This window comes from Lampris incognitus, chromosome 17 (assembly GCF_029633865.1).
Source record: "Lampris incognitus isolate fLamInc1 chromosome 17, fLamInc1.hap2, whole genome shotgun sequence".
Classification (NCBI taxonomy): Eukaryota; Metazoa; Chordata; class Actinopteri; order Lampriformes; family Lampridae; genus Lampris; species Lampris incognitus.
Window position 1 is genome coordinate 5,802,517 of NC_079227.1, and position 12,919 is coordinate 5,815,435.

A 12,919-nucleotide genomic window follows, 5' to 3' on the forward strand; every position below is an offset into this window, starting at 1 on the left:
GTACCTGAACTGGATCCTGTTGTTACCCAGTAGTATCTGAACTGGATCCTGTTGTTACCCAGTAATATCTGAACTGGATCCTGTTGTTACCCAGTAGTACCTGAACTGGATCCTGTTGTTACCCAGTAGTACCTGAACTGGATCCCGTTGTTACCCAGTAGTATCTGAACTGGATCCTGTTGTTACCCAGTAGTACCTGAACTTTACTGCCACTGGATCCTGCCGTTAATTTTACTTCACACCTGAACTGGAAGAAAATGTGCTGCTTGCCTTCTAAACATCTGATTATTAATGAGGTTAAGGAAGTGACTTTTAAAATAATTCATGGTTTTTACCCCTCCAAGTTATTTCTACAATGATATAAAAAGGACACTGATGTGGACTGCTCATTTCGGTTCCAGAAGATTTGTGACATTGACTTTGGTCTGGTCCCCACGTTTGTACTTCTTTGGCGAGATGTCGGTACATTTATTTCCCAGTATACTGATCCCGAATTTTCCCTTTCCTGTGAAAATGTAGTGTTTGGCTTCTTTACTCGTAATTCTAGCAAAGCAACTCAACATTTCGTCACCAATTTGATTTTATTACTTGCACAATCACACAGTCATAAATCCAAGTTTTCCAATCATAAAGCATCTTTTTTACTTGTTGAAAATGAACTCAAACAAGACACAACAAGCAAGTCTATACTCTAGAAATAGGAACGCTGTTAAAGCCATAAATATATGGACCCTTTATAACAGTTTTGTGAGCTGATTCGTGATTTCTGTCAGTGTTCTGACCCCCTGGCACTAGCTGTTTGTTGTATAACCCCCCTCCCCCCAAACTCATCCATAAACACAGGTTTTGTAACGGTGGTCCTCGGTTCTGGAACCTGGGAGGGATTTGAAGGGTACGCTGTAAGTGTAATGGGGGTTTTAACTTGTGTACACCTGTGTCCCCTGATGTGCTCAGTTCTTTTTCGACATATGTACACTTCTCCTTAAAAAGGAGAACATAAAAAAAAATTAAAAAGTCGACCCAAAATAAATGAACACGTTTAACTGACGACAATAATGACATATGTCATCTAAGGGGTGAGGAGAGTGCAAGAGGGAAGTACTGACAGTGTCACCAAAGTGCTTGAACATTCTCTTCTTTTTAATCAGCTGTTCTACTGGTTGTGTCAGATATGTCATGTTTATTAAATAGATGATAAGTCTCGAACACATACACAAACGCTCAAACGACGCCTGAGGCTGTCTTACACGATTTAAAATACTACACAGACCCCCATCACTGCAAAGTACAATAATCATAATCATAATCATACACAGCATATATCCAAACCTATCACCCACGAGGGACAAATGTCTTTCCTCGGGGGCAACCCTCCCATAGCTTCCTGTCACGCCCCAAAGTTGCATCTTTTTGGTCTACTATCTTCAGCAACATCGATATAATTAATATAAATATAATATAAAACAACAGACATGAGTAATACTCCACCTGACCTACATGTCTTTGGACTGTGCGCGCGTGCATGTGTGTGCGTGTGCGTGCGTGAGATGGCCTGTCCAGGGTGTCTCCCCGCCTGCCGCCCAGTGGCTGCTGGGATAGGGTCTGGATAAGTGGTTCGGATAATGGGTGGATGGATTAATACTCCACCAGAATCTTTATCGATTATTCTTGGTGTATCTGAAGCATTAAGAAGAGTCACCACAGCCCGACAACAATTCCTGTCTTACTGCAAAAAACACACCTACTATGGAAAGAAACCACGGATCCTCCCTCCAAATGCGTGGCTGCGTGATCTAACCAGTGCACAAGCTACGTCCTAAATGGCGACCTCCCACATTATATTACCGGCTGGCAACGCCTCACACCAAAACTTACACACACCACCAGCAAAAGCTGCGCCGCCTCATCTGGACCCAGCGCTTACTGAGGTCACCTGTCATCCAAGTGACCTCTCGTCACCTAGACGACGAGAGGTCACTCCTTCCGGTTCAGGGACGGGTTCCCCCCTCTCATCGTGGCTGTCATCCCGACGAGATACGCCTCCTCCCCTCTTCCCCACGACTGGCGAGGGTCGCCTGAACAGCTCCCGCGTCCTCCTTCTCGCCTCCGACGCCTCTCTTCGCCTCCGACCCCGACGCCATTTCCGCCTTTACGACAACGTCCCCGTGAACTCGACGTCGCCCCGCCCCGCCCCCACCTCCGTTCTGATAGGCTAACGGCGCCCCTGACGTCAGCATCTTATTGGTTGGACTGGTATAGTAGGCCGCAGCGTTTGCCTGCAAATTTAACGAACCTTGTAGACGACGGTTTTGGGGAAAAACGGTGCGAGGATCTCGAGCGGCAACGGAGAGAATCTGATTAAGGATAAAATAATCTCAAGACTGTTATAAATCCGCCCCCCCCCTCCTCCCCTCATTTACACTCTCAACCTAAAGATGCGCGGCCCGGGGCCCCCGCCGCCTCGCTGGGGAGACGGTATTCGCAGGCTTCCTCCCACTCCAGAGGGGGGAGAGGGGGGAGGGTGGGGAATGGGGGGGGGGGACGAGCCGCGGTCATGGAAAAGTTGTCGGACGGAGGGGTTCCTTGTTTACATCTTCCCGGAGCGCTCCGCGGGGGCGGGGTGGCTCCGCCCACATTCTTTGGGCCTGACGTCACCGCCGCCGTGTTTTTTATGAATGAGAGAATCGGAGAGTAATTCCGGGAAAAGGCGGACTGACATTTTATCGCTCTGCAGACGCGCCTCGACCGGACTCGGCTGTATCAATATATACACGTTTATCGCGACGCCGCCACCGCCGCCGCCGCTCTCGAACCCTTGACTTCCGCCGCTAGCGCCACCGCGGAGACGGGCTTCGACCGAGAACCAGCGCGAATAAAGGACGAGTGAGTAGGCAAAAGCTGGTGTGTTTAAGCGAGCTAATCTGCTGTAGCATGTTTCCTAAGCAGCTCCGGGGGAGGGGGGAAGGGGAAGGGGGGGATTCGAACGTCCGATATTAACGCGCACACGCGCTGATTCCGCTGGCACGGGCGCCCCCCGCGAGCCGCCGCCGTACACGCGTGTAACGCGTCTGAATCGCGTCCGACTAGACGGGGCGGCTGTTTACTACACCTTTCCCCACCGCGCCAGCTCCCTTCCGTGTGAGGCTGTGTGGTGTGGTGGTGGTGGTGGTGGTGGTGGTGGGGGCCTTGTTTTACGTGGGGGTTCGGGTTCTGAACGGCGCCGTGCAGACACAACGCCGGTTCATCACGCGGCTGCACGTCGGCGAGCGTCGCACAAGTTGCGGGGCTGCACGTCGCCATGTTCGCACGGGACGTCGCGGACGGTCCCGGTGGGTTCTGGAGAATTTCGACGCCACCGCCGGAATATTTGTTGTCCCTTTCGTTTTGCCTGAAGAACGGCGGTGGTGGTGGGTGGAGGGGGGTGGGGGTAGTCGGCCACATTTGTGAGGCTGGTAGTCTTCCGTGAAGGCCGGCCGTGAGAAGGCTTTATTGCTGAATCACTCTGACTTTCATACAACGGCCAGAGCGGCTGGTGAGCGCTGCTCAGCTGCGTCCTCCCCGCGGGTGGAGACGCACCGTCGCGGGTGGAGACGCACCGTCGCGGGCGTCCGGCGGTCACACGCTCCTGAAAATGCAACTCACGCAAGGCAAACTAACAGGCTTTTTATACCGGGGGGGGCTATTTAAAGAAAGTTTGGCTCCCTACACACGCATGTGTGCGTGTGTGTGCGTGTGTGTTGGGGGGGTTGTATAACGGATAAACAGGCAGACCTTAGCGCAGTTCACATGGTGGCTCCTGACTGTGTTGTGTGTGTGTGAGCAGGAGCGAGGCCAGGAAGCGTCCCCCCCACCCCCACCCACGCCCCCCCCTCCACCCCGGGTCGCAGCAGCACCGCTTTCTGAACAACTTCGCCCGGAGAGGTGGCGACGACACCGGCGGGTAGTTCGGGGGTTGTTTTTTTTGGGGGTGGGGTGGGGGGCTGATGATTGACGGTTTATTTCTGACCGCCGAGCTCGCGCGCTACTTCCGTCGTGTTTTCGCGTGCCGTCCAACATGGAGGGTCAAGCGGGTCAGCGGGCTACCCGCGCCCAGGTGCTGCGTGGTGGTGTGGCGGCTTCACTGTTGTCGCGTTGTGAGTCGGACGGACCCGAGTGGTGGTGCAGCAGCAGCGGCGGCCCCCCCCCCCCCCCGGGGGTCGTGTCAGCAGGACGGGGGGGGGGGGCAAACCGCCGTGTCTGCCCTCGGTTAGCCTTTTGCACTTGGGGCAGTTTCGGTCCGTTAGTGTGCATGCTGATAAGAGGAAGTGCAGAAGGGTCGAGGTGGAGCAGCACCTGTTTTGGGCAAGCGGGGGGGAGGGGAGGGGGGGGGACACATTAACCCCCCCCCCCCGTAGTGCTGCAGTCAGCACAGAAAGCACGCCACTTTCAAAACCTCATTTTGTATTTATATCTAAACCGCGGGCTTTAATGAGAGGCCGTGTCCGGGGAAAGTACGGCGGATGTGCGGGTTTCTTTTTTGTTTTTGCTTCTTTTCTTTTTTGTGTTATTATTCTTCTTACACACACACACACACACACACACACACACACACACATGACTGGCCATCTTGTGAGTCGCCGCCGAACGTTTGATATTCTCGGTCACATGTTTCACGGCATCTTCCTCAGCTTTCCCCCCTCCGCCCCCCCCCCTGTTTCTCTTCTTCCAGATCGTCTGAATCTGCGTCGAGACTTGTTTCTGGTGGAGGAAAACGCCGAGGCCGAAGCGGGACCATGACCTCAGAGAGGACCAGCAAAGCCCTGAAGGTGAGGCTGAGGCCGCCTGCCCCGCACCACACGGACCGCCTATCCCGTCTTTCCTTATTTCCTCCTTTCCGCGACTCCAAGTCCCGCAGCTCAATTCCACACGTGCGTGATTCCGGTCGCACACTTTCCCGACGGTGGCAGATTTGGTTGGTGGCCTAACCCCGGCCGGTAAGGTGTGCGCTGAGGAGAAAGGAGGCGTCGTCGTCTAACGCTCATATCGGGCGGCGTGTCGATCCGTATCAAACATTAAACCAAGCGGTGCAACACGGGGATCGCCGGTCGGAATCCCGGTGTTACCTCCGGCTTGGGCCGACGTCCCCACAGACACAATTTGCTGTGTCTGTGTCCTGGTCGCTGCACTAGCGCCTCCTCTGGTCGTTCAGGGGGGGAGGAGAAACGGGGGGATAGCGTGATCCTCCCATGCGCTACGCCCCCCTGGTGAAACTCCTCACTGTCAGGTGAAAAGAAGCGGCTGGTGACTCCACATGTATGGGAGGAGGCATGTGGTAGTCCGCAGCCCTCCCCCCCCCGGATCGGCAGAGGGGGCGGAGCAGAGACCGGGACGGCTCGGAAGAGCGGGGGGGTGATTGGCCCAAATTGGATTGGGGAGGAAAAGAGGGGGGGAAATAATAAAACAAATGACGCCGTGCTTTTTATTTTAGCGCCTGTCGGCTTCTCTGCCACGCTCGGCAGGAACTTCTTTTCTTGCTGTGGCAGAAACGCCGCGTCTCCTGCGACCGCCATTAGAAAACTCCGTCCTGAGTAGTTGGCGGGGAGGGCGGAGCCCGCCGGCGGTGTTTCGCAGCCATGTAGAAGAGGGGGGCCCCTTACACGAGGCGAACACGTCGAGTCGCCGCGGCTACAAAAAAATGCCAGCGAGAAAATGAAACGACGTTTTAATCGATGATCACTTTAATAAGCTCGTCGCTTTTATCGGCTCCCTCCCAAACCACATCTTCTCCCCCCCCCCTCCCCCCTGTATCTCCTCTTCTGCCCTCCTTCTTTTTTCATGACCAATCGCGCCCCTCCCCTCCTCTGCCCCCGTCTCAGGTGAAGCGGGAGTGCGGCGAGAATGTGCCCATCCTGTCCGACAGCGAGCTCATGTCCCTGTCGGTGCGGGAGCTGAACCTCCACCTGCGCGGCCTCTCCCGCGAGGAGGTGCAGAAGCTGAAGCAGCGCCGGCGCACGCTAAAGAACCGGGGCTACGCCGCCAGCTGCCGGGTGAAGCGGGTGTCCCAGCGCGAGGCCCTGGAGCAGCAGAAGAAGGAGCTGCAGAGGGAGGTGGAGCGGCTGGGGGCGGAGAACGCCGGCATGAGGAGGGAGCTGGAGGGCCTGGGAGCGCGCCTGGCGGCCCTGCAGAGGTTCGCCCGCGGCCTGGAGGCCGGCGGGGGGAACCTGCTGGCCACGGCGCCGCGCCTCAATACAGCCTCCGTCATCACCATCGTGAAGAGCCCTCCGCCACAGTCCCAACCACAGAGGGAGCAGGGGGGGTCGTAGGAGGAGATGCTGGGACCAGAACTGGACACACAGTCTTCAGTGCAAACACACAACACAACACAACACACACACACACACACACACATATAGACATGACACATCTAGGAAAATAGGAGGAAGATGTTAAGCACTTATTAAATACTTGTCTGCTTTTATTGTCAATCACAATGCTTCACACTCAGTCAGCACTTGCAGTCTCACACACACACACACACACACACACACACACACAAGGTTACATGTACACCAAGCTCACTTTCATTCCCACATACACACCGATGGCTGACCAAAAGGAGGCCCGGCAACATCGTCATCCCCACCATCCCTCGACAAAGCCAGTTGTTAAGCTGCACACCACCCCTCCTCCCGTCCCCCCCTCGTTGGCGGCGTTCTGCTCTCTCCCGCGTCGTGAGACCCGACAAGACGGCTAAACCGGCGCCACACGGCAGGCGGCGTTGACTCCGTCGGTCCCACGACGCGAGGCGTCTCTCTCTCTCTCTCTCTCGTCCCACCGACGGGGATTTGAAACGGAGCAGCAAACCCGCACGAGCCGCCTCGGTTTTTTTGTGGTTTACCTCGAACCGTTGACCGAGCGGGCGAAGCAGCCCGTGTCATGGTGTCTGTCTGTGAGCGGAAGCCTCTCTTAGATTAACCCATTGCCTTTAATCCGTATGGGGTGGGGTGGGGTGGGGTGGGGGGTGGGGTGGGTTAGAAATAACGGTGTCCGATCTCACGCAGGTTTCCTTGTTATGTTAAAACTCGTACACTTTAGTGACGTGTCTGAGCTCTCGCGTGTCCCTCTGGTGTCCCGGGGGAGTTACTGTGCTTTGCCGTGTCCCTCCGTCTGCAGTGACTTTGTATGTAGAAAACCCAGAGCGAAGCTTCCCCCCCCCCACACACCCCACCCCCACCACCCTCCATCCACCCGCCTCCCAACAAAAGACAGTTGTGTTTTTGCGGGGAGACGCACCACACGAGGCCCATCCTATAAGGACTACACTCAGATCAGTGCAAACGACACAAATGCATTCCCACCGATCAGTTGCTGGTTTGTTTTTGTTTCGTTTCCAGTGTAATATTGTGCATACCGATGAAAGACGACAATGTTGAGCAACATTTACCAGAGCTATATTCTCTATTTTATTTGTATTTAAAAAGATAGACAAGCTAACGAGTGCTGTGGTGTCTGTATTGTTTTTGGTTTTTGTTTTTTTTCCAAAGTACTTGTGTCAGACTAGTTTGGGGATATTCTCACGTTTAATTATTGTACTGAGGAGTGATGATGAAGATGATGAAGATGATGATGATGATGATACTTTAACTGTTGTTCTATGAGCTGTGTGTACGTCATGCTAGCAGCTAGCGGCCATACTGCTGTATGATGTTTTGCCAGTATGCCCGTTGTGCTATGTCGGTTAAACTTTTAGTGGTTTTGCATAGCGACGTTATTGTTTTTATTTTGTTTTTTATTTAAGTACCGTGCTAATGACGGAGGTGTGCGGCAGAAATGTGAAAGTGGCCTCCGAATCGGCGCGACGGAGGGAAGAAATTGGGACTTGATTGTCGAGTGAAAAGAGACGGGGATGAGGATCGTGCGTGAAAAGAAGGTGTCGAAGTGTAAACCACTGAAAAGACCCCCTTGCCGACCCGGAAGCGCTTCCGGGAGAGGGGGGGGGACTACTGTAAACTACTAAAAAGACCCCCTGGCCGACCCGCAAGCGCTTCCGGGAAGCGATATTATGAACCCTACATAGGCCTCGCCAAAATCCCGTTTCTGGCTTTGTCACGTGTGCGCCACCGTAGCAACGCGAAAATATGTTGTTATGGGGTTAGCGCTCATCAAGGAAACGCTGTACACCCACAATTTAACCTGTCTAAGTTATCCACAATCAACATTAATATAATACCAATAACGTATCCAAGGAGCAGAGGCGTGTGACAACTAACGTTACTTACCTCCGTTCTGTTGTTGACAGCCAGCAGTCCAAAATTACAAAAGCAGCCAGCTGTCCAAAATTGCGAAAAATACAAAATTACAAAATTGAAGGTAGCTAACGTTAGCTTTGCTTCGCACCGAGTTGATAGTTGATTGTTTCCTTAGCAACGCAGCGGAAATCCGGCGTCCGTTCGCGAGATTTGGGACAGGGTACGGGATTTTGGCGAGGGCTATGTAGGGTTCATAATATCGCTTCCGGGAAGGGGGGGACTACTGTAAACTACAAAAAAGACTCATTGGCCCCGACTCGGAAGCGCTTCCGGGTCGGACGAAGGGCGGGGTTAGACGTTTACGGTAGTCAGCCTCTCCCGGAAGCGCTTCCGGGTCGGGGCCAATGAGTCTTTTCGGGAGAGGGTGACTACTGTAAACTACTAAAAAGACCCCCTGGCCGACCCGGAAGCGTTTCCGGGACGGGGGGGGGGGGACGGGACTACTGTAAACTACCAAAAAGACCCGACCCGGAAGCGCTTCCGGGTCGGAAGAGGGGCGGGGTTAGACGTTTACGGTAGTCAGCCTCTCCCGGAAGCGCTTCCGGGTCGGGGCCAATGAGTCTTTTTAGTAGTTTACAGTAGTCAAGCCTCTCCCGGAAGCGCTTCCGGGTCGGCCAGGGGGTCTTTTCGGTAGGTTACAGTGGTAACGTCAGGTTGAAGATGGAGAGAGAAGGTGAAGAGAGGGAGGAAGAGGAGGGAAGAGGGAGGAAGAGGAAGTGAGGAAGTGAAGGTGAACCTCAACACCTTAATGTTTTCTTTTCGTTTTTCGTCCGGTGAAACCGCTAAACGCTCCATCAGACGGGTCAAACCGGAAGGGGGTTTTTTCGTAGTAACGCGTTGTGTCGACAGGTGTTCTTCTAAAATACAAGAGTATATTTAGCTATATCGATATAAGATGTTGCATAGCATTTATTCTTTATAATATTACGTCTGATCTGTCAAACTGTGCTGGATGTTTTGTAATACCGCAAAACAAATGTTCTTTGTATTTATTACACGTATTTTTTCTATGGTGAAAATTTAAGTACATCGTCTATTTTATATATTAGTACTGATTATAATAAATGTTGTATATATTGTACATAAACTGGTGTGCACGTGATCCTTAAGACCTCTTAAAGACTCCGGGTAGCGTAGCGGTCTGTTCCGTCGCCTACCAACACATGGGTCGGCGGTTCGAATCCCCGTGTTGCCTCCGGCTTGGTCGGGCGTCCCTACAGACACAACTGGCCGTGTCTGCGGGTGGGAATTCGGATGTGGGTATGTGTCCTGGTCGCTGCACTAGCGCCTCCTCTGGTCGGTCGGGGCACCTGTTCGGGGGAGAGTAGCGTGATCCTCCCACGCGCTATGTCCCCCAGGTGAAACTCCTCACTGTCAGGTGAAAAGAAGCGGCTGGTGACTCCACATGTATGGGAGGAGGCATGTGGTAGTCTGCAGCCCTCCCCGGATCAGCAGAGGGGGTGGAGCAGAGACCGGGACGGCTCAGAAGAGTGGAGTAATTGGCCGGGTACAACTGGGGAGAAAAAGGCATCCAAAAACAAGGCGAAGACCTGAGGTTTTGTTTCTGACTTGAAGGTGAATTTGCTTTGTTAGGAAACTAAAAGCCAGATCAGGATCTCCACCTCAACCGCCACATTATTCGACTAGTTTACTTAAAAAATCACTTCAGGTCAAAACTAGAATCTAGGAGCTGCAGTAGGGAGTAACACGTCACAAAGAAAAGCAGAATCACTTGATTTACTGCATTCCGTGGAGGCCCGTCTGTTATTTTGTTCATTGATCCAAAACTACTGATCCGGATCTGCAGCGGTCTGTTGGACCTGTGGTAAAAATGGGAAGTGGGTGGAAACCGTTTTGTCCACAGCGACACCGACCGACGGAAAACCACGTCGCTCATCTGAAACTGCAGGACAACTGACTTCAAATCTGTTCACGTCAGTGTGGAAAACGTACCGCAGCGAATTAGGGGGGCAGCCGGGAAGCGAACCTGGGTCGCCCTGCGCGAACCAGTCGACTAAAGGGTCCGACCCGTTAGCCAACCGGCTGGTGAGTCTAGTCATCCGTGGTCGTTACACTACCCCTCTCCTTCGGGAAGGGCGCCCCAACTCCCTCACACCGCTGGGCTTCCGATGGCCTCACCATCCCATTTCTGACACCAGTGTAGCAAATTGGGGGGGGGGGGTAGCCGGGACGCGAACTCGGGTTGCCCGCACCACAGGCGACTGCACTAACTAGTCAACTAAAGGGTCTGACCCGTTAGCCAACCGGCTAGCGAGTCTAGTCACCGGTGGTCGTCACACCACCCCCCTCCTTCGGGAAGCACGCCCGCGCTTCAGCATACCAACTCCCTCGCACCTCTGGGCGCACGTGCTTCCGATGGCCTCGCCATCCCATTTCTGACACCAATTTGGGGGGCAGCCGGGAGGCGAACCCGGGTCGCCCGACTGCGCTAACCAGTCAACTAAAGGGTCCGACCCGTTAGCCACCCGGCTAGCGAGTCTAGTCGTCCGTGATCGTTACAGTACCAAAGCTGCAGAAACGTACAGGAACACAAATAAAACACAAAACCAGATCAGTTATATTCACCGTTAAGGGTGCAACTAAACATCTTTATTCATTTTTAACATTTTGACATAAAATATAGGCCTCTGAGCAGCTTTATGAGAATATATACAAAGCAAAGTGAAATTAAAGACTTCTCTAAAACAGTCATGTAGTAATAGTACACTCAAGGTCTCCATGTAGCCAAGATTTACAGCATCCATCAGCACTGAAACATATGACGCGTCCTGCAGACCAACACGAAACCTGACTGAAAAAGAACCTACACCCTCAGCAAGACTCCTCCAGCTGACAGGGAGAAAGGGAAAGAGAGGGCCCGAGAAGAAAGTACAATAAAACGGGGACAAAACCTTTATACGGTTACCGAAACTCACATTCTGCAGCACAACGCTTGGAAACGGCATGAGCAAATGAAGTGACGCTGCCTGTAAACGAGGGAAAATAAGACGTGGCCGTCATCTCAGCTATCTATTGGTGGTTCCACCGGACACGACCTGGTGATGAATCAAATCTGCCACAACGCACAGCGAACTCCGGTTAACACAATGTGACTGGTATGAGTGAATATGTCGGGACGAGAAAACAAACACATTCAACCAGCAGATTCAGTTCATGTCAGGAGGCACGAGGTTCAAACATGCTGGACAGGTGATTGTATCATGTTTGATTAGGTTTAGTTGGGGGGGGGGGTATTGGGCCAGATACCCTACTTGCCAAAAGGAATGCGAGGCGGTGCAGTGGTCTCTCGCTTCCTGGTGTGGCGATCGCCGCGGGTCCATCAGGACCTTAGCATATGGCCGTTCCTATGCAAATGTGTCTGCAGCAGCACCTTCTTGTGGTACCTCCTGTTTTCACGAAGTGTGCTGCGGGGGCGACCGGGTTCCCGGCGGTATAACCGGGTGGGTCGACTGGACTCGTTAGTCTTGGTTGGCAGCCAATCTAGGAGAAGGACAAGTCTGATTTCAAACCCGGGTAGATGAAGCTCGTTAGCCAGTCAGGCAGCTCATCTAGGACAACAAGTCTGATTTAAACCTCTGCTGCCTCGCGGGTATACTATAGTCTACGGGAAAGGCTGCGGGAAGAAACCCTGAGGAAAAATCTGCATCCGTCTCCATTGCCAGTCGTCTCGCTTAGTCTTGCCACTGGTAGTAGGTGGTCTCGGACGAGAGAGTGGGGTTGATGATGCGCAACTCTTGCTCACTTTAATCATCGTGCAAGTCATCAGTCATCCATCACAGGATGACCAGATGGTCCTCCTCGCTGCGACGGATGAATAACGGTGAGGTGCACATGTTTAGATTGGATGGGAATTCTGCCTCTAATTCTGTTCCTCAGCCGTGTTTGGAAGTACCGTATTTGGAAGTACCATGTTTGGAAGTACTGTGCCTCAAGCTGCATGTGACCGACTACACAGGACACACAGGGACATAAGTAACCCGCTTTTATTCTTTTGGATTTTTCTCCCCAATTGTACTTGGCCAATTACCCCACTCTTCTGAGCCGTCCCGGTTGCTGCTCTACCCCCTCTGCTGAGCCGGGGAGGGCTGCAGACTACCACATGCCTCCTCCCATACATGTGGAGTCGCCAGCCGCTTCTTTTCACCTGACAGTGAGGAGTTTCGCCAGGGGGACGTAGCATGTGGGAGGATCACGCTATTCCCCCCAGTTCCCCCCCTGAACAAGCGCCCCAACCGACCAGAGGAGACGCTAGTGCAGCGACCAGCACACATACAGACATCCGGCTTCCCACCCGCAGACACAGCCAACTGTGTCTGTAGGGACGCCCAACCAAGCCGGAGGTAACACGGGGATTTGAACTGGCAATCCCCGTGTTGGTAGGCAACGGAATAGACCGCCGCGCTACCCAGACGCCCTGCCATTGAGTTTTAACTGTGAAAAAAAAAAAAATCACAATGAGATCAAACTCTTCAACTTCATGAGTCCTAAAACCAGGAGACGGCTCCTGGGCACATTCACATAAATACCGACACCCAAGAAGCCCTGAGAGCTAAACACAAAATATTAGAGCCAAAAAGTTGTATTAATCCTGACATGAACACACACACACA

At 53.1% G+C, this 12,919-nt stretch overlaps 1 protein-coding gene across 1 annotated transcript; it reads left to right on the plus strand.

The window, feature by feature from the left end:
* The first annotated feature begins 2,614 nt into the window (after positions 1-2,614).
* Positions 2,615-7,598, plus strand: maff (v-maf avian musculoaponeurotic fibrosarcoma oncogene homolog F). The gene is made up of 3 exons (XM_056297357.1): positions 2,615-2,883; positions 4,709-4,805; positions 5,856-7,598. The coding sequence occupies exons 2-3, from the start codon at positions 4,773-4,775 to the stop codon at positions 6,300-6,302; spliced, it is 480 nt and encodes a 159-aa protein (XP_056153332.1). The 5' UTR covers positions 2,615-2,883; positions 4,709-4,772; the 3' UTR covers positions 6,303-7,598.
* Positions 7,599-12,919: the final 5,321 nt, after the last annotated feature.